Raw genomic sequence first — 23,276 nt, 5'->3', positions numbered from 1 at the left:
ACGCCGCTTATATATTCACAAAAAAGACCTGCAGCTTCCCATTCCTGCATATCGTCCCTTGCCTTACGCGTTTCGAATCCTTGTGATTCTCATCAGAGGCCCGTGCAGCAGTCCTTTTACATCAAACCACATTACCCTGCTTGAGTTTTTAAAGAGTTTGTTTGGCCTCAGGTGTGCCTAATAATAAAAAATCATTTGTTGAGCACTCCGGGAAATGTAATACGTTCCATTTGTTTAGCAACCCTCCAGTGGGTGTTGATGCTGTACGTCAATATGGGACCAATTCATCGCCCTCCATTAGGCTTAAGAATGAGACTCTGCATGTCTACGATAATACATCTGCAGTGCCCGTTCAAAAAAACAAGGGGTTTGTTTTTGCGGGACCGGCATTTTTCTTCTCCGGTGAACGGGCACTGCAGTCTCGCCAACGGAGGAGCGCGTGCAGGGACAAGCACACCCTCTCAATCACAAACTCTCTAGAAGTACTCACGGTACCGGGACTGGAGAAGGAGGCTCCGAGATCGGGTCAGGAAATGCCACGAAGCAGTCAGGACTGAGACTCTGGAAGGAATATCCGACACCGCGACTCACATAGCGAGTGCACGGACGGAACTATGGAAGCCGGAATCATGGTGCACGGAGCATGCCTTTGATAAAGGAGCGAGAAGGCTCTGAAACGCGTCAGGCACGGACTGAAAATGATCGGTATGAAATGCCGGTTCTTTGAATAAATGGATTTGTCAATCACTCGCTATGTGAGTCGCGTCCTCAATGCAGGGGCATTTCTGTGGAGATATAGTACACGGGTGGCCCACCCGTGCAGGATTGCACCGTCCCGAAAACACATGCGGGATCGTCAGATTTTGAACTGGTCAGAGTCTGAATACGACACAGCGAGGAAAGGAAGTTGGAACCGGACTTTCATCCTGAGACCCACTGGAGGGTTGTAAAACTGAGTCCGTTTTAATTTGTTAATTGCACCAAACCCACTGAAGGGTAAAAAGCAGGCGTTCATGAACTACAGTTCCCAGTGTGCACTTTGATGAATTCCGTAAGGCGGGCACACCTGAGGCCCATAAAAGTGAAAGCACGGACGGAACTATGGAAGCCAGAATCATGGTGCACGGAGCATGCCTTTGATAAAGGAGCGAGAAGGCTCTGAAACGCGTCAGGCACGGACTGAAAATGATCGGTATGAAATGCCGGTTCTTTGAATAAATGGATTTGTCAATCACTCGCTATGTGAGTCGCGTCCTCAATGCAGGGGCATTTCTGTGGAGATATATATATATTTATATATATATCCACACGAGCAGGATAGCCCCAAAGGAGTTCAACCACACGAAGATTGAAGTTATTCGTGCCGTTTATTTGGAAACTTGCTGGCAGGCAGAAAACAGGCTTCAGACATCAGTAAATCAAAGTGCCAGACGCGTTTCAGGAGTTAAATATTCCCTTCTTCAGTGGCAAAGCATCGTGACTAAGAGCAAAGTTTCTGACGCACCTTTTATATTCATGTCACCTGCCTCAGTGGGCGTTGCCTTTTTTGTATGACTGATACGAGCGCACCCACTGGGGATTACCTGGCGCACTACATTCACCAGAAGGCTTTGAGGAAGGCCACGCCCACTGAGGCAGGTGATTTGAAATAAATAGCGCGCAAGAAGCAATGCTCTTATCCGCCATTACTTGCCACTGATGAAAGGAAAATGGGACTCCTGAAACGCGTCTGGCATTGTGATTTTTTGATGCATTCGTTTGTCGGCTGCCTGCTTGCAAGGTTTTCATTAAAAGCACTGAACTACGCATCTTCTGGTGGTTGCACTCCTTGGGGCTAACCTGCTTGTGTGGATTTGAATCGGCTGTTGCCCAGCCGTGGAGTGAGACCCGCTGTGTGAAAACAGGTCCGTGTTGGCGCCACGATGGTGCTACAATTTACGGAGAGAAGGAAGTTGACGCCTGTGCAGGACTGGTGCCAGCTTGTTCATTTGAAAATCTGCAAAGCAGGGCAGGCATGCCGTCGAGTTAATGCTCTAACCCACTGGGGTAATAACTTTATTTTATTTTGTATGACTGATACGAGCGCACCCACTGGGGATTACCTGGCGCACTACATTCACCAGAAGGCTTTGAGGAAGGCCACGCCCACTGAGGCAGGTGATTTGAAATAAATAGCGCGCAAGAAGCAATGCTCTTATCCGCCATTACTTGCCACTGATGAAAGGAAAATGGGACTCATGAAACGCGTCTGGCATTGTGATTTTTTGATGCATTCGTTTGTCGGCTGCCTGCTTGCAAGGTTTTCATTAAAAGCACTGAACTACGCATCTTCTGGTGGTTGCACTCCTTGGGGCTAACCTGCTTGTGTGTGTGTGTGTGTGTATGTGTGTGTGTGTGTGTGTGTGTGTGTGTGTGTGTGTGTGTATATATATATGTATGTATGTATGTATGTATATATATATATATATATATATATATTCACTGAAAAAACCATAGGTTTCACACATGTTATAGTTAGCGGAAATTTTACTGATAAAAAACCAATGAAATTCCCCCGTTATAGTTAGTGCAGGAAACTATAACTCACGCGACCGCAATCCTCTGCTGATGCTAATACTGTATAAACAGCCTTATGCATCAACCCAAAATCCAGTCGGTAAAATACCGATTCGGTAATAGCTCCCGGTATTAAGGAAAAAATGCCCAATCCCAATGCATCAACCCAAAAGCAGAAATCGCTATTTAAGGAATCCTTAAATAGCTATTCTTTAAATAGGGATTCCTTAAATACCGATTCCTTAAATAGCGATTGCATTTAAGGAATCCTAAAGTGAGATTCCTTAAATGCAATGCATCAAAGTTAAAAAATTAGCGATTTCGCTAATAGGGGGAGCAAATTACCATGAAGATGAACTGCATGGTAATTTGCAAAAACTTTGAAAAATGCACTTTTGTGCATTTTTCAAAGTTTCATGTTGCACACACACATGCCCTTAGAGCATGTGTGTGTGCAACATATGTGCACATATCATTTTCAGGGGTGCAACAGGGTGTCCTTTTGACACCCTGGCACCCTTGAAAGTGCTCCCGCTATTAGCGATTCGGTAATACCGAATCGCTAATACAGACTGGCTTTACATTCATTCCTATGGGCCTCCAAGCCCATAGGAATGAATGGGTAGGTATTCCTTATTACCGATTCGGTATTACCGAATCGGTAATAAGGAATATTAAGGAATCGCTATTTGAATAGCGATTCCTACATGCATAGCCTTTTGCTATTCCTTATTAGCGATTCCTTATTTTTCGCTAATAAGGAATCGCAAATGCTAATGTTGATGCATATGCCCCTTAGACACTTATTTGCCCATGTCTTCTTCCATAAATTTTTAGCTATACATATATTACAAATATTTTTTTTTCATAAAGACACATATGTCATCAGCAGAAGATTGCGGTCGCGTGAGTTATAGTTTCCTGCACTAACTATAACGGGGGAATTTCATTGGTTTTTTATCAGTAAAATTTCCGCTAACTATAACATGTGTGAAACCTATGTTTTTTTCAGTGAATTTGCAAGGTTTTTTAAATGTTAATTCCTAACTATAACGTGTGTGAAACCTATGGTTTTTTCAGTGAATTTGTACGTTTTTTTAAATGCTAAGTTACTTTACGCCATTCGTGGCGTGCGCGCCCACTTAACGCAGTTCGTTCCGTGCGCACACGGTGCGCTTCGCGCACCGTGCGCGCACAGTGAGCACGCGGTGCGCTTCGCGCACCGCGCGCCCACTTTATGCAGTTAGTGCCGTGCACGCACGGTGGGCACGCGGTGCGCGTAGCGCACCGCGTGCCCACGTTACGCTAGATGGGCCTTGTACGCACGATGCGCTTCGCGCACCGTGCGCACATGGAGGACATATTATGCGCTTCCTTGTGATAGGTAATCTGTTGAAATTTTTTGGGGAAATGCTGTGCTCTTATAAGCCATGCACAAATGGTGGCATTCGGCCACCATTTGCACACGGGGTGGAGAGAGTGTGGATTTTTTTTAAAAAACATTTGTATCCCTACGGTAAGCGTAATAGGTGAAATTTTCGAAAAATAAAAAATTACCGTTTTTTGCCTTGGGGGATCTTTGAAGACTCAACTAATATGGTTATGTGCATGGGCACTGTCTAAACAGCCCCTTTATATGTTTTTGGCATTTGTTTATCAGCTCCCCCCTCAGAGTGCGAGAGAGAAAATGGCGGCCGCCGCTTCCTGGTTTCGACCGATTCGAATGTTTACTAAGATCTAAGGGCCAATCAGAATCGCGCTCGCGCACGCCACCGTACGCGTACGGTAAGCGCACCGTAAGCGCACCGTAAGCTGGCTCAGATATATATATTGATTTAAAGGCTATTTTCTCAGAATCTACTGAACAGATTTACACCAAACCTACAAAAGGCACTTCCTTGACCTGAGGACTACCTCTCTGCCAAATTTCAAGTAATTCTGTTCAGCCGTTCGGGCTGTAGCTGTGTCTAAAGGTCCTATGGAAAAATGCATGGGAAAAACGCGTTTTGGGACCCCCCTTTTATCTCAGCCCCCGCTTGACGAATCCCCCCGAGACTTTCAGGGTAGGAGCGGAGCGTAGCGCCCCACCTATTTTGAAAAATTTGCAAGGATTCGTCGACCGGCGCAAAAGTTATTCAAAATAGAATGTTGCGGATTTCCTATGGAAACGTGGTCCTAACTATAACTACCTACTGGCGACTGCCAGTAGGTAATATATATATATATATTCTCCCCTACCTGTGGTCACCACCAGTACGTAGATTCCAAATGAATTTTTTTTTTTTTTAACTTGCCTGTATCTTTGCCACCGGTTGAAAATCTTCCCGAGATTTACCAAAAAAAAGTGTCGCAGTAAGTCTTGTTGTGCATGGGTAGTTTCGGGATGATCCGTTAAGTGGGGGCAGAGAAAAAGGGGGCTAAAAAAAAAGTGTCTTTTCCCTTGTTAATTCCTATATGACACATAGTTGAACCCGCAGCCAGAACCGCTGGAAGGAATTATACCAAATTTGGCACAAAGGTAGATGTTGTTACGCAGATTGTGCTTTTTGTTCTTTGGTGCAAATCCGTTCTGTAGTTTTTGAGAAATGTAAGAAGAAAAAGTTAGTGATACATGTCGCCGCGAAGCCTTCGCCAAAAAAAAAAAAACTAGCTCGTGCAGGGGAATGCACAGCTCTGATTGGCTGCCAACACTTCAACCAGGAAGTGCTGACAGCTATCTTGGCGCGTGGCATCACCGAGTCCCCCCCCCCCAAAAAATGAAGATATAGAAAAGGGGGCATGGTAGGAATACCCTGACCCCCAAGCCACGGTCTACTTCTAACATATATCATGTGAGTGGCTGTGTGACTGTTTCCTTGTGTGTATGGTTGTGTATGTGGCTGTATGGGTGTATAAGTGGATGTGTGAGATGCTGTGTGACTTCCTGAATTGATAAGTGGTGTGTAAATGGCTCTTTGGTTAAGTGAGTGGGTGTGTGAGTGGCTTTATTCGAGAGTGAGTGTCTGAATGGCTGTATGGGTACATGGATGTGTGAGTACTTGTATGGATGTGTGAATGGGCATGTAAGTGGGTGTGCGAGGGCTTGTATGGGTGAGTGAGTGGCTGTGTTGAGAGGCTGATTGGGTGAGTGGGTGTGTGAGTGACTAGGTAAATAAGTGGGTGTGTAAGTAGCTATATGGGTGAGTGTGTGGCTATGTGACTGGTTGTATGAGTGAGTGAATGGTTGTGTTAGTGGCTGTATGAGTGTGGGTGTGTGAGTGGCTGTATGGAGAAGTGAATGGGTATGTGAGTACTGGTATACGTCTGTGAATGGATATGTGAGTGGTTGTGCGGGTGTGTGAGTGGGCATGGGAGAGGCTGTATGGGGTTCAGAATAAGTGTGTGAGTGGTTCTGTGATGTCACTGACCATGGCGGTTTTTTCAGTGAATTTCCAAGGTTTTTAATGTTATTTGCTAATTATAACATCCCTGTAACCTTTGGGTTTTAAAAAAATGTTGGGAGTGAATTTCAGTTTTTTACTGTTATTCCCCAACAATAACGTCCTAGTAACCTTTGGTATTTTAAGTGAATTTCCAAGATTTTTAAAATTCTATTTCCTAACTAACCTGTAACCTTTGAGAGCGACTGAGTGTATGAGTTTCTCAGTAGGTGTGAGTGAGTGCATGAGTATTTCAATGGGTGTGTGCATCTGAGTGGGTCTGGGAGTGGCTCCATACGTCTCTAACTGTGTGTGTGTGTGTCTGAATGGGTCTGTGAGTAGGGGCATGAGTGAGTAGGTGTGTGTGTCTGTGAGTGGGAGTTTGAGTGGGTCTGTCAGTGAGTAGGTGCGTGAGTTTGTGTGGGTCTGTGAGTGAGTGCATGCGTGTCTTAGTGGGTCTGTGAGTGGATGTATGAGATTCTCAGTGGGTCTGTGAGTGGGTGAGTGTGCTCTTTCACCCTCCTCTGTTTTGCCTTTCTGATGGCTTTTCTGGCCTCTGTTTTGTCTTTTCTGCTAGTTTTTCTGCCCTCTGTTTTGTCTTTTCTGCTCGCTTTTTTGCCCTCTTATTCTCTGTTTTGCCTCTTCTCATTTTTCTGGCCTCTGTTTTGCCTTTATGGCAATTGGGAGGGGGACCGCACGGCCCGCCTCCCCAGGCCCAGGAAATCCATCAACCGGGCCTGGCCTCTTTCGGCTGGGTGCCCTGGATCTTGCCCAGTTAGCAATCAACAGGGGTATACCCAATTAACCCTTTATAAACCTGGGTAAAGGACGTCGTTTTATACAATCAGGAAAATGGTATAAAGGAATAAATACAAAATTATTTTTAGTAGAGCACGTTTAATTACTCTCTCTCTAATTATTACTTTAGGAGAATTATATCAAAACATATTTACACTCTACATAGATAATGGCACCTAATCAAGAAGAAAGCAATATGTATACACAAAGAATATACATACACAATAACATGACATTAATCACAACATACAAAAAGACATCAATATATAATACAATAACCCCAAAGCAAAATAATTTCCACTAGTATCCTCCTTGCAACTCTGAAGGGACCACTAAGAGGTAGTCCAGATAGTACACTTAGTCTTTTAACTAGTGTAGGCCATCCCACTGTACCATCATGCAATGTCAAATCATCACTATATTTCCAACAACTCCTCCTTTTGAAATGTCTACGCGACCACGTTTCGGCCTTAATCCTTCTTCGGCCTCCCCAGGACAGGGTTAATACATTACTGTACAAACAATATCGCAGATTAGTCCCGCTGCCACAATTTCACTAGAGACGGCAATTTCTAATTAACAAGGTGCTGGGGAAGATTATGCACCTCCCTAGCCCAATGGCGGACCTCCCTCACTCAAAAACGCCAGTGCCACTAGTTCGTTGTCTTCCTCCGTTGGCTAGGTCGTAATTCAAATTGGACTTTTACGCGAATCTCGGGTCCGGTCACTTCTCTGATCCTCTATTATCCACCAGCCTCCAAAATATATCCTACCCAGGGCACATGGTGTAGTAGGAGGGTGGTCGCTGGAGGAGCCTGAATGTCCCCACGGTCCTAGCTTAGTCTCTGCCTCCAGCAGGTGCCGGCATTGCCCTGCATGCAGGGAGCTGCTAGAAATGCAGCTGCCTGCATGCAGGAGCACTTCTTCATCTGTTTCCCTGCCCGAGCGGGGTTAGTGCTTGTCTTGCTTGGCGGGAGCTGTGAGTTCCTGCCAAGCGAAAGCAAACTGCTCTGTGGACACACTGGGACACCCTGGGGGGTGGCGGTCCCCAGGGCCATTAAAAACAGCCCACACGGCCCCCCTACTTTACTTTTTACAGGCTGGCCCCTGGGAGGTGGTGATCCCTAGGGCTGTATATGGCCCGGGAGAGGGGACTTTTTAAAGTCATTTGGCCACGGGGAGGTGGAGGTCTCCAGTGGGGTCTGTGCAGCTCCCCATTGCTTTGGGGGGGTGGTAGTTGTCCCTGGGGCTTAAAACTGCCCCAGGAAGGGGGGGGGGGGGGGGAAGATCCACGCGACCCCCCCCCCCCCCCTTCCATTTAATAATTTAATCCCACTGAGGTGGTTGTCCCTGGGGCTCAAGGAGCCCAATTGGGGGGTGGGAGGGGGTCTACCCGGCCCACCCTCCAGTATTTGAATAAAGCCCCAGGGAGGTCGTGGTCCCCAGGGCTCAAAGAGCCGCAGGAGGGGGAGCACGGAGGGGAAACATGTGCGCCCCCTCATTTTCTGTTTTTGTATGCCCCTGGGAGCTGGCTCACCTTGAGGGGCTCAAAGAGCCACAGAAGGGGGGCTGTTGGTGCCCCCCTCCTTTTCAGTTTACAAAAAATAAATGATGCCCCCGGGACTTGGCTCGCCCGGGGGCTATACAGTAAACCAGCGCGGGAGCCCACACATTTATTTATTTTTTCAGCGGATTCGCTACTTTACAGCAAAAAATCTTTTTAAAATGCTTTTTGTCCTGTTGGGGTGCCAGGGAGACTCCAGGACCAGGGCTACAGGGTCGGAGTATTCCTAGCCTCTCCTTTTGTTTTTTTGGTGACTGTGTTTTTGGGATTCCTCTGAAGGAGAGTCCCAACATGGCTGCCAACCCTTCCTAGTTGAAGTGTTGGCAGCCAATCAGATATCAGCAAGGGGACTGTCAGATCCTTGTATCCCTATGTATACAAATCTGGTTTTCCTTTAATATCTCAGTAACTACTGAACGGATTTGCACCAACTAACAACAAGCATTGGCATAGCCAATAGGTCTCGCTTTTGGGACCTTAGAAGTGTTTAGCCATGCAACAGTTGCATAACTATATACTTATAAGGTCCCAAAAGCGAGACCTATTGGCTATGCCAAGCGGCCGTGCAGCCGCGAAATTGATCGCGATCAAACATCAAAGCGGCCGTGCGGCCGCAAAAGTGAAAGTAATCGCGGTAAAAGCGGCACCCGCGCACATGCACTGTAGCTCTAGGCTGGCCTGGTAGCACTTTTTGGAGCCCTCTCAATAAGTCTTGCCAGACCAGTGCATGTGCTGGGTCAGGCGAGACCTAAAAAAGGTCGCTTTCTGAACAAAACAATAGCTTTCTGCAATTTTGGTTTCATTCCGCCCAGCGGTTCGGGCTGTAGTCGTGTCTAAATTCTTTGGGGGAATTAACATGGAAAACATTTTTTTTTTTTTTTTTTTTTTACATCCCCCACACCCCTTTTTCTTGCCCTCGCTTGACGGATCACCCCAAAACTTTCTGTGCACAACTAGAATCACCAGCACACCTTTTTTGGAAATTTCATGAAGATTCATTAAACGGCGCGAAATATATAGGCAGCGCTTTTCCTATGGAAACATGGTCCTAACTTTAACTACCTACTGGCAACTGCCAGTAGGTAGTGTGTGTATGTGTATTTACACATACACAAGGAACTCTTCAGGAAGAGGTATTATTGGAAATGGAGTCTGGTCTTGTCAACTGAGCTTCTCTCAGCATTGTGTGACTCCCTGGGTAATTTCTTTATTGATTAAATGAATAACATTGGCTTGTCATTCTCTTTCAGTACTGGTTTTGAATATTATCTTGCCCTTCCTTACCAAGTTTGACCCCCTGATTCGTCAAAACAGTTCTCTGTTGCATGCAACTCTGCTCGGAAAGTATGCCCAGCACAGATTTGCATGTAAGGATTGATAGGCATGCTTTTGCTAATGCAGGGCTGGGTAGTTGATCCCTTTCCACAGTTTGTTACGCTCCACCTGGAAGCATGCTATAGAGTCGGTGCTGGTAGAGGTGTTTGTATAAACTACCCTGGATATTGGATGACCGCTGCAGTGCGACTCCTCTCTGCCTTTCTCGACACCATCTCCAACCACATCCTTTTGACCCTATTGCATGAGATCAGAATGTAGGATTATGCTTTGAAGTGGCTTGCCTCATATTTACAGGACAGAACTCGAGCAGTTAAATTTTTCTTCATCTCCTCCAACTAAATATGTAAAACAAGGTGTTCCTTAGGGCTCCTCAAGAATCCAAACTCTTTATAATATTTGTCACCCATGAGGTATGCAACAACACCAAACTGATAATGTGTATCAATCATCCACCAAGGTCAATTCAAGGAGGAAGTTAAAAATTGCCTCTCCAGCGTAGCCTTTTGGATGAACAGTACAAGACTTCAAATTAAACTCGGATAAGATGGACGTTCTTGTCTTGAGCAGTCTTAAAGAATTTTGTTCAGACAGTTGGTAGCCCACCAATTTGAGCTCCCCTCCTGAACTGAATTCTCAAATTATTGTACTTGACATGTGATTGGATAGGTCCCTTACGCTAGATTTGCAGGTTTGTTACCTCTTCATGTTTTCTTTTTCTAAAAATGCTACTGAAAGATTGCCCTTTATTGCCACTTGACTGCTGTAAATTAGTTTTCCTGGACAAAGTCATGTCAAGACTTGATGAGTGCAAAGATTTATACCTTTGCTTCCGAAGTAAAATGTCTAGGCTACAGTTGAATCAGAACTAGGTGATGTGTACCATGTTTGGATTGAATAGAAGGGCTTGAATTTCTCCTTAAAAATCCCAACTCCATTGCAGCCTATTATAAAGAGAGTTGAGTTTAAAACTCTGTCTCGCTCACTGGCTGTTTGGAAATCTTGAAGTCATATTTCCCAACTACAAACCCAATAGAATGTTAAGTTTGGCTTTCACGACCAGGTTCTTCATAAGCAAGAAAGAGTGGGGGGGGGGGGGGGGAGTCACTCTTTCAGGGTACTAGCAGCCAAATACTGCAACGGATTCCCTCCTTATCTTAGACAAAACTTCCCACCTGTGCTTTAGGAAGTCTCTTAAAAACCAGTTATTCCAATAAGTGCTTTGTATTTAGTAGCCATACTGTTATACTCTGTTCCAGCAGAAGGACATCCTCCTGGTAAGCAGCTGTTTTGATTAATTAGCTTACTGATACAGTGAATTACTGTATACTATTAAGTGAGCATTGCTGGTTGCATGGTTGAGAACCTGGGATCTCTAAAGGCAAAAAAGAGCGGAGGGAATTGGCACAAGGCCACTATCAAGTGACCTCTTGAGGCCTCAATTATGTCCTCTCGTCCTCTGGGGCTAGATTGCAAAGTGGAGTGAAAAGAAATGAGGGTCATGCTTGCAGTGAGATTCAATATGGACGTGGTGAGTAATTTACTAGATGCGAATCACGGATATTCTGTAAGTTGAGTTGGTGAGGTTTGTGGTCTGCTTTTCTTTCAGAATATGGTGGGGGCTGGTGAAGTGGATGAAGATCTGGAAGGCGAAACAAAAGAAGAATGTGAAAAATATGGGAAAGTCGCAAAATGTGTAATTTTTGAGGTCAGGATAATTTGTTCTTTTTTCATTGATTTAATCACACAGCAAGACTACTGAGCTCTATACAACTCCATCATTAGCACATACATTAGACAATTGGTATTGATTTAATGTATCATTAAGTGGATCTAAAGTTAGAAAATCAAAGCGGGTAAAGTGATTCTACTGCTGTGATATGCACCTTACACAAGCAGGAGCAAGGACTATTTTAGACTAATTCAAACATCCAGATTGCCCCACCCGAGTTTTCTATGTCATCCTAATCACCAGAGTGAATTGGTAATGTGTTAACAAACCGAGACAAAGTGATGGAATGAATGATCTATCAATAACAGCCACTGGTGATCATTTGCGCTGCATTCCAGTCTGCTGTTTTTCACCCGTTGTACCACTACAAGTCCAATTTACCAGGCCAAATCCCCTCCAGAAGGGAACATAATCAACCCCACACTGGTTTCAGCCTACATTGGCCATGTCAGTAAAGCAAAGCTTGAGACGTATGGCACAGCGAGTACAGCAGGGCTTACGTCTGGGCATATGTTGTGCACTTGCAGCATCTACTGCATTAAAGTTATGGAAGGGATAATTGAACTATTCTCAGCCACTGGAGATTGCTCCGGCCACATTCCAGTCCATTTTCACCCACTGTAGCCAGAGACCAGTCATATGCAAATAGTCCTTGATCCTACTTTACTAGAAACTATCCAACCTGAACTGCAAGGTCATGACATTGGGTAACACATTAGATGTCTGATATTGGTGTGGCACCTCCTTTTATCATCGCATCGTGCTGTACCAGCCAGTCTAGTTTAGTTTATTCTGAGATTCTGTTATGTCTCTGTCTCCCCAGAATTTTATTGCTACATGTGTGTCACATGGTATAAGCATTTTTGAGTGTTGAGGTTTTCGACTTTTCTTGAAATGGGCCGAAGTTAGCTTTGTTTTGCTAGAGGCTAAAGATCTCATGTCTTGTCACCTTGTTACTGAAAATCATGGATTTTTCAGATATTCGCATGATGATTCTAAATATAGTGGTTGTAATTTAAACTTGTTTTAAAATCAGTAGTGATTCTTAGAATCAGACATGTATTTGGCCCAGCTGGACATACATCAGATACCATTGTAATACTTTATCATCTTTGTACCATCAGGCATGCAGTGCGTTTATTTTCCCTTCTGTTTATTAGAAAGTGGAATCTCAACAGTCTTTCTTTAATTTTATTGGAATTTTTTTTCAGATCCCTGGTGCCCCTGATGAAGATGCTGTAAGGATATTTTTAGAATTTGAGAGGGTTGAATCTGCGATCAAAGGTGAAGTATACCTTTACTTGTTTTTTCATCAAAGTAATGTCTGCAGCTGTTCCTAAAATAAGGTCACGTGATACTGCTCAAAAATTCTGATCCTTTGAGTGGAGCATCCACAGCGAGGTGCATTGATCATTTGTTTCACCTTAACTGTCAGTCTCTCTTTTTCTCTGCCACATTGAAGTCTCAGGACTGTGGTTATTGTTATCACTAGTTTTTAAGTATTTTGTTATACAGGCTGTATAAGTATCCCCTTTCTTGTTGCGCACCTATAAGACTACTAACTATGCAGCAAACAACTGTCTCCAGCATCAGTGTCGGCTGATCTGATCTTTTTTTCCTTGTTATACCATCTTCGTACAGTAACTTCACCTTGAAGCTTATATTTTTCTAGCACATGTAGAAAGGGGTAGCTATATGCACTTGGACATCGATTGTGAGTTTGGGAAGTAATATTTGGCTGTGAATACCTGTACTAACCACCTATAAAGCATCTGATGAATCAGGAAAAATCCAATGCCCAAGATCCCCTTGAGACCTCCAGAGTGTTTTGCAAAGTTGTATAGTGTTCTGACCTCCGTTGAGGGACTCATGACCTGTCATCTCACGAAGTGTTGGAAATAAGAGCAAATCTATTTAAACTGTATTTAAAGCTTGCTGACACTTTGGAGTGGCTTGAATGTACTGGTACGAGGTCACCCCGACAGTGTTGTCCACCTTTACATTGTTTTCTCTTGGACATGTTGGCTGTGCTGTACAATCCCTGTTGGCTATACTTTAAATGCTTAGTCTCATGTAGAAATATCAGTATTTTCTCTGTCACAGCATCCTTGCTGATCTTTTTGAACACTGAATATCTCAGCCTCTGCACAGATTGCCAGAACACATTTTACAAGAGAAATCTATTTTGGAAAACGTTTAGAAACTGACCTTGCATAGGCCTATTTAAGCTAGAAGGCATTATCTTCACTTGTAATCGTTATGTATTACCATACTTGGACAATACACACCTTGAACTCGTTTTTTAAATGAGACAGTAGGGGACAATGCATAAATCGGCATGATGTCCGCCAAGCTAAATGAAGATTTAAATACTGCACTGTACTGCGCACCACCACGGACTAGAGGAAACGTCACTGGAGGTCTTGATGTTGCATGACAAGGCCATCATCTAATTATTGTATTGGGTGCTCTGAGAGAGGGTAGAGACTGTCCATTGTATGAACCGCCCTGATTGCAAATGTGTTGTTTTCGTAACATGCCTTTTTAGGTCTCGGGACCATCCGGTCTGCCGAAGGCAGAACCGGAAGTCGAGAGATTTAATGACTTGGAGAAGAGGGGCTTGAACCCGCCCCTCTTCTCCCCTGTTCTCCATTGGCTGGCCTCTTGAATGCTGGCCAGCCATTGGAGAAGAGGTCAGTCATTCCGATTAGGCCCCGTCCTTTTCGGATCGGGGGCGTGTTTTTTGCAAGAAGTCTCATTCTGGCTGGAGGAGAGAAAAGACAAACACGCCCCCGAATCCGAAAAGGACACTGCGTTTCTCCGAGGCATTTCTTCTTGACCTCGGAGAAAGGCAGTGGTGTGCCTTTTGCTCTGCCTTGTTTCAAAATGGACTTACATCTTAGAGTCTGGCGACACCGCTTCACTGAGCCACCTGGAGGCACTTCTGTCCTGCCAGAAACTGAACATTAAAGCAGCAAACAGCACAGAGGAGCAGCTCCGTGGTAGGGACCCGCTGGAGTCACAGCACTCGGCCAGTGGCCTTCTTATCATTTACCCCCTTATCCCTTTACCCCCACACCCTCAGCCCCTCCAGATTTGCTTTCACTCACCCTCCCAAGTATTTCCCCGCCTCCACCCCCCCCCCCCCACACACACATGCCTTATGGCCGCGCCCCGCCCTCCCCTCGCGCTCACCCACCTGCCGCGCGCTGAGCTCTTTCTCCAGCTCCAGGGGTCGGTTCCTCCAGACCAGGTGATGCAGCGGGAACCTGCTGCTGTCCGGAGTCTTCCCGGAGCCCAGCATCATCCCTGGAACATGCCGGGCCCGCCTCCTCCAGCCCCGGAGACAACCATCCGGCTGACGGGGAGGGCGGGGGAGTGGGGGGGGCGCTGCGGGGAGGAGGAGACTGGAGACCGGCGACAGAGACTGCAGGGTACGGGAGGGGAGAATGAAGGCAGAGAGGAGAGAGGGCGGAGAGCTGGGAGTGAGTGGTACGCTGCACGTTGGAGAGGAATGGGTAGATCTGAGAGACACTGCTGGGTACGGGAGGGCAGAGGGAGGGGGGAAGACTGATGGAGGCGAGCTGGAAGTGAGAGTGCAGGGAGGTGGAAGGTTACAGGGCAGAGTTGCGCGAAGAACGAGAACCGCCAAGAGGGAGACTGCCGGAGGAAGGAGCTATGGACTAGGAGGTAGGGTGAGAGTGAAAGGGAGTAGGGGAGGTGGAAGTCTGCAGGGGCTGAGAGGGAAACTAAGGTGGAAGGAAGAGGCGACCTCACAGGGGACGGGTGGGTGCAGGCTGCACGAAGGACGGGGTTGACCTGAGAGGAAGATGGAGAGAGGTGACAGACTAGAGCAGGGGGGCTGCAGGAAGGAGAGACCGGGAGGAGAGCTGGGAAGAGACCACAGTGGGGAACGGAGGGAGGTGGCAAGGTCCAGGGGAGGCACGGGCTGCTGTTTGTGTGCAAGGATAGTTTCAGAACAGGGGCGTAGCTTCCAACAGAGCAGCAGGCGTAGTGGCACAAAGCCCCAGGTATGTTAGCGGCCCACCTCACCCCAGTTACTAGCTGCGTTTTTACTACCAAAACAGGGCGTGGAGTCCAATCTGATTGCTTGCATTAGGGACCAAGGCACCCGTGCTACGTCACGGATGTAGACTTCACGAGGAAGTGAGAGACAGTGGAGAGAGTGGAGAGAGACTGTATAACAGGGGGAGGGGTGTACTGCAGGGGTACATTATTCTACTGAGTGTGGGTGGCATTTTACCGTTCGCGAGAAAGTGTCACTCATAATCGCTGAATGTCACTCATAATTACAATGAAATGAAAAGGTCACACATAAGCAATTTGAAACCTTGGCAGCTATGGTACAAGTGAACACTGGGTGGAGAGATGCCAGAATAGAGGGCCAACCCAAGGGGAGGAGACCTCTGAGGGGGACTTCAAAGGGCAGCGGCACAAGGGAGGGGTGTGGGGAGCCGCGTGAGAATAGAGGGGGAGCCCTCAGGTAAAGAAAGAAGAAAGGCAGGAGAGGAGTAAACTGGAGACAGCAGGGTAAAGAACAAGACAGGAAGGGGGCTGCAGATGAAGGAGGGGGCGAGAAGGAGGAGTGCATAACAGAATGAAGATGAGAGCCTGTAGGGGAGAAGATCAGAGAGGGAGAGGAGCGGGCGCTGGGGCTATGGTACCTCAAGTGAGTTGAGACTGGCATGGAGGAGGAGTGTTGGAGGTAACAGGAGGAGCAGGGGGACTTCCGGGACGGCGCAGGTGAAGGTATACTCCAGTGTAGGGTGACCACCTGGCAAGAAGGCAAATCTGGACAGTTTATGAGGAGGGGAAGGGGTGAGACGAGGGGTCTTCCTCCTTGTTTGCAAGTACATAAACGAGCATTTACAATGCAACGGTCTCGGCATTGTTAAAGTTAGAGCTATTGGCATTGCTCATGACAATGCCGTTTCTTTAACCCCTTCAGCGCGGCGCGGATTTCCGCGCCACGCTGAAGATTCCGTGCGCGGGCGGGGCCATGACGGAACGGTTCCGTCATAAGCACAGCCCAACCGACGTGCATGACGGAACCGTTCCGTCAAGCGCGTCGAAGGGGTTAAATGTTTTAGAAACATAAACAAAAATAATGTCATGAGCAATGCCAATAGCTCTAACTTTACCAATGCCGAGACCATTGCATTGTAAATGCTTGTTCTTAATAAAGATTTGAAAAAAAATACTGCACTGTAATCAGTGAAATCAAACCATTCATATTCTATGGAATTAAAGTATATGGAAAAACAGCTATGTGAAATCATCCTTGCATCACCTTGCAGCATTTATTCACTCTTGTATGTGCATACAGTGCAAATATTACTGCTGTGATGATCTTAATCTGTCTATGAAGGATTGTGAATAGAAAATTTGCCAGCTCTTAATATATAATCCAGCAAGATTTAATTCACTAAATGCATCTCCAGGGCTTTTCATCAAAGTTCTAAAGAAGCAGAAAGCTTTTCTTGTCTCTTATAATATTGTGTCCTGCCAAAAGGGTTTAGGAGCAAGTAGGTTTTCTTCTTATCCCAAAGCAGTCCCCCAAACATATTGCTCAGTACCAACACTCTTTTCCACCATTTAATGAATGTAGACTAGAAATAAAAGCAAGTTCCATCATTAGTGAGTTTCATACAACTAATGCTGTCATTTTTAAATAAACAAATTGAGTCAAGTATTTTATTGTATTAGAGTATTTGTATGGAACTTACTACCTCTACGTGGGACCACTGAAGTACTTACCTACATGAGCAGTAAGCTACACCATATAGTGTGTGAGACTGGAAGTGTGTTGTCTTTGTTTTGTGATCCTATGCGGGAAGTGTTTCCATGTCATTTGTGATGACCACCGAGGCGTGGTTACCACGGGATGCAGGCGGTAAATGATGAGCTGTGAGAGGCAGGCTTGCAGTTTTTTTTCCAGTACTCTGGAAGCATTTAGCAGCTCTGCAGATACTTCTTATGATTACAGTTTTCTTAGCTACACTGGGTTGTCCAGCCATAAATTTGCATAAAGTTGTGGTGCTGATCTGGCATGGTTGGAGGGAGAGGGATGGGGATAGATCTCCTGGGATGTGCATTGTTACCCACATCCTATTTCTGAGTGGCTTTGCGAGATGTAAAAAGCGGTCATACTGTATAGGTATTTGGGACCTGCAGTAGTGGACTAGATCAAGGGTGCATCTGTATTTCTGGGTTCTGTCACCGGGATGTGGGCTGGTGTAACTATCTTGGAAATAGATATTTTTCAACTGTTTTCTGAAGTGTATATGATCCTGAATGCTTCGAATACTAGCTGGTAGGAAGTTTTATAGCTTGGCGGGTTGTACTGAGAAAGCAATACCTCCGATGGATTTCTTATGGCATAAGTGGTGCAAACCTGAAGCACAGTGCCCTATTTTGTTTGTATTGCTTGAATTTGACTTGTAGGTATAGTGGTTCTTTTTCTTGAAAGGCTGTCTGGACAATGCAGCACATCTTGGACATTGCCCTTCTAGCTATAGGTAGGCTGTGGAGCAATGTCAAGACTGGAGTTATGCGTTCTCTTGGGTAGGGAAGGAATCGTCTTGCGGTAGATTTTTGGATAAGTTTTATTTTGCGTATGATGAATGTGAGTGTGCCAAGGTATTGGCTGTTGGCATAATCAGGCTAACAGATTGCAAGTTTGAGGTTTGTGTTGGTATCCAATGTATGGGAACATGTGACTTATTGTTTTCATTGTGAAGAAGGCACTCTGTATGACTTCAACATACAGTATCAGGGATTGGTCAGAATGCATTATTACCGCTAAGTTTCTGACTTCTCTTGATATTGTTGGAGGGACAGTAAGTTCTTTAGGCCATATGGCGTTAGGCTGGCATTTTTTGCATTGTCCGCAGTTCATAATCTGTCTTTGTAGTATTGCACTTTAGATGGTTATTCATCTTCTTTGTATTTATGGCACAAAGGTAGTCATCAAGTTTGGAGTTGTAGATGTCTTCTGGGCCATGATTTTTAAAATGATTTGGGTGCCATCTGCATAGTTGCAACTTGTGAGGTTAAATGATTTAATCAAGTTTGGTAAGGGGGTTACGTGGATGTTGAATAATAGAGTGGATATGATGGACCCCTGAGGAATGCCACAGTGTTGTGTGTGAGGAGCCGCTGTGAAAGATGGTAGGTTAACTACACTTCTCTCTTGGGGGATCTCTATTATTAGTCCTAAGCATTTAAATAGTTCAGCCCACGTGCGGGAATCCCGGAGCACTTCTTCATAGAATATCTTAAGTGTAGATGTTCGCCTTTCTTTAAGAAGGCCTGCAGAAACGCTTCAGAAAGAACATAGCGGCTAGAGCGGTTGACCTCGAACCTGCGGATCCGGGTTCGAGTCTCGGCAACGACGCTCAACATCCTGTGATTCTGGGCAAATCACTTAATTTCTCGTGCCTAATAAAAAAAAAAATGAATATGTCCTCATGTAACAAAACTGGTGTTCATGTAAAGCGCTCTGATACCCGCTGTCTTGGGTCTAGTTTGCGCTATATTAAACTCTTTAAAAAAAAAAAAAAAAACAACATAATATGCAGCCTAGAAAACAAGCTACATTGGTGAAATTAGAAGGTATAATTGTAAGGAAAATTAGAAGGTATAATTGTAAGGAAAATGTCTTATAAAAAAACTCAAATCTTTCACAAACCCTTTTCTGTAAAGTGAGAGATAAAGGATAGTAAGACAGTGTAGGCCAGTTGTCTCAAACTAGTCTATCGAGAACTGACAGTAGCTCGCAGAAACCTTCAAAGTAGCTCCCAGCCTTGAGTTCATTTTTAACTAAGAATTGTAATAAATAAGTGTTGCGTTCTCCTTTTAAAGTTAGGGGAAGGCTATGTTTATTTTACATTATTGTCAGGCTGCAGATAGCAGAGCCTGATAATGAGCAGTGCTCCATGCAGATTTATGACCAATGAGGGTCACAGAAGCTCAGACCTGAAGCACATAAGTCTCTTAAATAAAAGACCTTTTCAGCTCAACATTGTAGCATGAGAACAAAATGATATTTCAGAAAGCTTTTAAATGAGAGAAAATTCAAAAGAAGCGTTAACTTAATGATTAAGTTACCTCTTCATTTGAATTTTCTACCTTTTCAAAGTGTCACAGTTCCAAACAGCAGGCATCTTGCTCCCGGTGGCTGGGAGACACAGAGACATTTTTATAACAGAAAAATACAGTAATTTTCTTTTAAATGGGAGAAATGCAAAGTGAAGAAAATGTTTTCTATGAAGCATTGTCTTAATGTTTTTCTCTACTTTAAATGAAGCCAATTGAATCCTAATGTTTTATGAAGCATGTTTCTTCATTTTAAATTCCTCACATTTAAACAAATGACTGTATTTTCCTGTTACAAATTGCACCATGTCTACAGACTACTGGGAGTAATATGCCTGCTGTTTGTAAAGACACTTTGACATCTCCCTCTGAGGGACGTGGAAGGTCCAAAAAGAGGATGCCAACCAGAAAACGACATGTTTTCCAGTCAACTTCAAGACCTGGTAGAGCACTGACTTGTTCTCCGTCAAGAAAAAAAGACGCAGATAGATGCCAAGGCAAGGTAGACCTTCTGCACTGTTGACACGCTCTGTAAGATCGATGTTGAGGAGTATATCGACATTGATCCATCGATGCCAAGGAGCAGTGAGACGTCGGAGGAGAAGGTCTTCGTCGACAGCGGTCGACGTTGAAATCCATCTCGATGTTGAGGACTTGAGAGAAAAGGTGAAAAAGGATGCATATCTGTCACCTGACTCAGAATACTCGGGGGGCCTACTCCTCCTGTTCCCCGATAGTACTACCGGATTCTCCACCACTAACTTCATCTCCTCCAACACCTCCAGCACCTACTGCTCCAGTGCCAATGCCTCTGTCTGTGGAATAGCCAAGGCCTAGATTGAGCTCCAGAACATGCCATCGGTCACGCCATCACAGGCGTCTTTCAAGTCATTCATCCTTCTATATCAACTGGACTATATTCACCAACACTGTCCGATTCTCCACCACCTCGCAGTTCTCCAGTGGATGACCTCACTGCATTTCTGGAGGTTCTGGTGAGAGGTGTGGCAAAACTTAATATTCAGATGTCGGTCCCCACACTTACCACATCTGATATATTTGAGACTCTACACCAGCGGTCAGTTTCAAGACCTCTACTTTCATTGGTGCCCGGTCTTTTGGAGCCAGCAGTGGAACTCTATCTGACCCCTGCCTCAACCAAATTTGCCCCAACGAGGCTACAGAAAAAATAAATGCCTCCTGAGCAAGATCCTCTTTTCCTCTGATTGAATCCACCCCCCTGACTCAAAAGTCATTCTGGCGGCCAAAAGCATCATGCTGCCACCCTTTCGTCTGTTTATTTTTAGAGTTTTATATAGCGCAAACTAGACCCGAGACATCGGGTATCAGAGCGCTTTACATGAGCACCAGTTTCGTTACAGATGAACACATTCACTGTTCCTCCCGATACGGAGAGCCAAAAACTGGACTCTGGGTCGCAAGGTCTGTACCATGGCCAAAACCACCATGAAAGCGCCCAGTGCCACTGCCCTCCTGGGTAGATATGATAGAGCTCTCTGGGACTCTAGCAAGCAGTTTGCGGACGATCTTCCCAGAGACAGACGGTAAGACTTCTGGAGATCCTTAATGAAGGCCTCATTGTGTCCAACCAAGTCATCAGTGCTGCAGCGGACTCCTCCCTGTCAGCAGTGCATAAATATTGTCATGGCATTGCCTTAAGGTGGCATTCTTGGCTCCGCCTCACGTCTCTTAAGTCAGAGTCCCAGAAAAGAATTTTAAATCTTCCATTTTCGGGGTCTACCCTCTTCGGCAGCCGCACAGACGATGAGAGAGATGGCTCACATAAAGTCTGAAATGGAGACCAGAAAGACCAAAGTAGCAAAGCCATTCCTTCAGACCATACCAACACCGGTTTTACCCTCATTGGTACCAGGGTCTACAGCTGCCATAACAGCAGCAGCGACGGCAGTCTAAAGGGTGATCCTCGCAGCAGCCCCGCCCAAGGGGGTAAACCTACAACAGTCACCAAGAGCTGAATCTTCCCTTCCCCTCTACTCTTACCCACTCCGGTAGGGGGCAGCATTTCACACTTCCTGGAAGAGTGGCAAAATATCCCAACAGACGCCTGGGTTCTTAATATTATTCAGATTGGTTTTTGTCTCAGATTCACTAGTCCTCCCCCAACCATCATCTGCACATGTTTCGAGAAGAAGTCAACATCTTGCTACAGAAGCACTTTTTCCGTTTCTTCCTTCAAAGTGGTCACATTACTTTGTCGTATAAGCACTTGATGTCTTCCTTGAAAAACCCTTCACTGAATCCCTAGTGAACTAGACATTTTATACCTATATCTCTGCGCCCAAATCTAGCTAAACACCTGGAAATATCAGTCTGCTACAATTGCAGTAACGGGTTGGAAGCCATTCACAGGGACCACTTTGGTGAAGTTAGACAGTTAGCTGTCGGGTCTAGCAGTCTCAGGGTCCTCGCAGAATATTTCACCGGGATAGTGGTTCCAGCAAAGGAGTCATCCTGAATCTGAGGATACAGGATGCTCAGAAAATGCTAAGGATTCTGAAGATGCTGGAGCTGAGCTGTGGGAGAAATGTGGGACTCCGAACTTCAGGGGTCAGCTCTGGCCTCGGGACTCCATCTCCCATGATGTCTCAGTGAAGTTCAGTGCAGGTCCAATTGCCTCTGGTCGACTGGGCTTTGGTTACTGCAGTTGTCCGCAGTTAAGTCTCTTTCTTGCTGGGGGACCAGGATCCACTTCGACAATGGCCATGGGTCCCACGGACTTGAGGTACTCCTTGGGCACTTCAGAATCCAGCGGTGGGCAGGTGATGTGGACAGCTGTGCTTTCACAAGTGCAAGATTCCTTCATCTTTTGTGGCCCTTTAGCTGCAACAATGAATCATCCAACTTACTCCTGAAGTCACTCCTTCTGTTCCGGCACACATGGATGACTTTTGTCAGGCATCGCAGGCTCAGTCCTCTTTGAGAGGTCCTCTGGTTCAGCAGGTGCAATCCAGTCTTTGGTGCAGCTTGCCTTTGCTGGGTCCAGGTAGTAGCAGGACAGACATTCTTAGTTCTTCTTTCCAGTCCAGTAGTGATTGAAGGACAGTGGATTTGGCGTGCCACTTTTATGCCTTCTTCTCATTTGTGGGAAGGGAGGACTTGCTAGCCAATATGGCAATAGTTCCCACAGGAATACTCTGCCTTCTTACCGTCACTTCCTAGCTGTGTGGCTTCAGACAATCCCGGTATACCCCTCTCTACCCTAAACCAAGATGTCGCGAGGCTCCTTCCCCTGTGAGTAGCTACAGGCACACACCTGCGGTGTAACCAGCATAATGAGCCACTCACCCTGGAAAATCGCTTCTGCAACAGGTTTCCCCCTCTTGAGGAGATGCTAGCATGTCTGTCTATACAACGGAGTGATCACCATTCACTTTCCTGGAGCAGTAGCCTCTTTGAAGCTGGGCCTTCAGTGGCCACCACCTGGTAGTCATTCTGCTGCAGCAGTTCTTTTTTTCCCTGTTTCTGGAAGGGCTTCACTTTTTCTAGCAGGAGGCAACCTATTGTCTCGGGTGACAACTGCTGCAGACAGGAAAGGCTACCAAAGGTTTGTGAAGCAAAGTGGTGGCTTTCTAAAGTCACCTTTCTGTTAAGTTACCTGAAATCCGATCTCAGCAATGAGTCTGGTTTAATTGAATGATTAATTTGATACATTGGATTACTAGCTTTGGTGGTCCCAGTTGGAGGTTAGTAGTTTGTGTGTAGCTAGTGAAAC

General features: G+C 45.6%; 1 protein-coding gene across 5 annotated transcripts in view; it reads left to right on the top strand.

The window, feature by feature from the left end:
* The window catches only part of RBM17 (RNA binding motif protein 17), a 244,489-nt gene that overhangs the window by 209,500 nt on the left and 11,713 nt on the right, over positions 1–23,276 (top strand). For all 5 annotated transcript variants that reach the window (XM_085653554.1, XM_085653556.1, XM_085653553.1 and 2 more), the window contains 2 exons: positions 11,282–11,380; positions 12,616–12,688. In XM_085653554.1, the coding sequence (XP_085509680.1) occupies positions 11,282–11,380; positions 12,616–12,688 (172 nt within the window). The remainder of the gene's footprint in view (positions 1–11,281; positions 11,381–12,615; positions 12,689–23,276) is intronic.

Source organism: Triturus cristatus, chromosome 4_1 (genome assembly GCF_964204655.1).
Source record: "Triturus cristatus chromosome 4_1, aTriCri1.1, whole genome shotgun sequence".
Classification (NCBI taxonomy): domain Eukaryota; kingdom Metazoa; phylum Chordata; class Amphibia; order Caudata; family Salamandridae; genus Triturus; species Triturus cristatus.
This window is presented reverse-complemented; position numbering and strand designations above follow the sequence as displayed.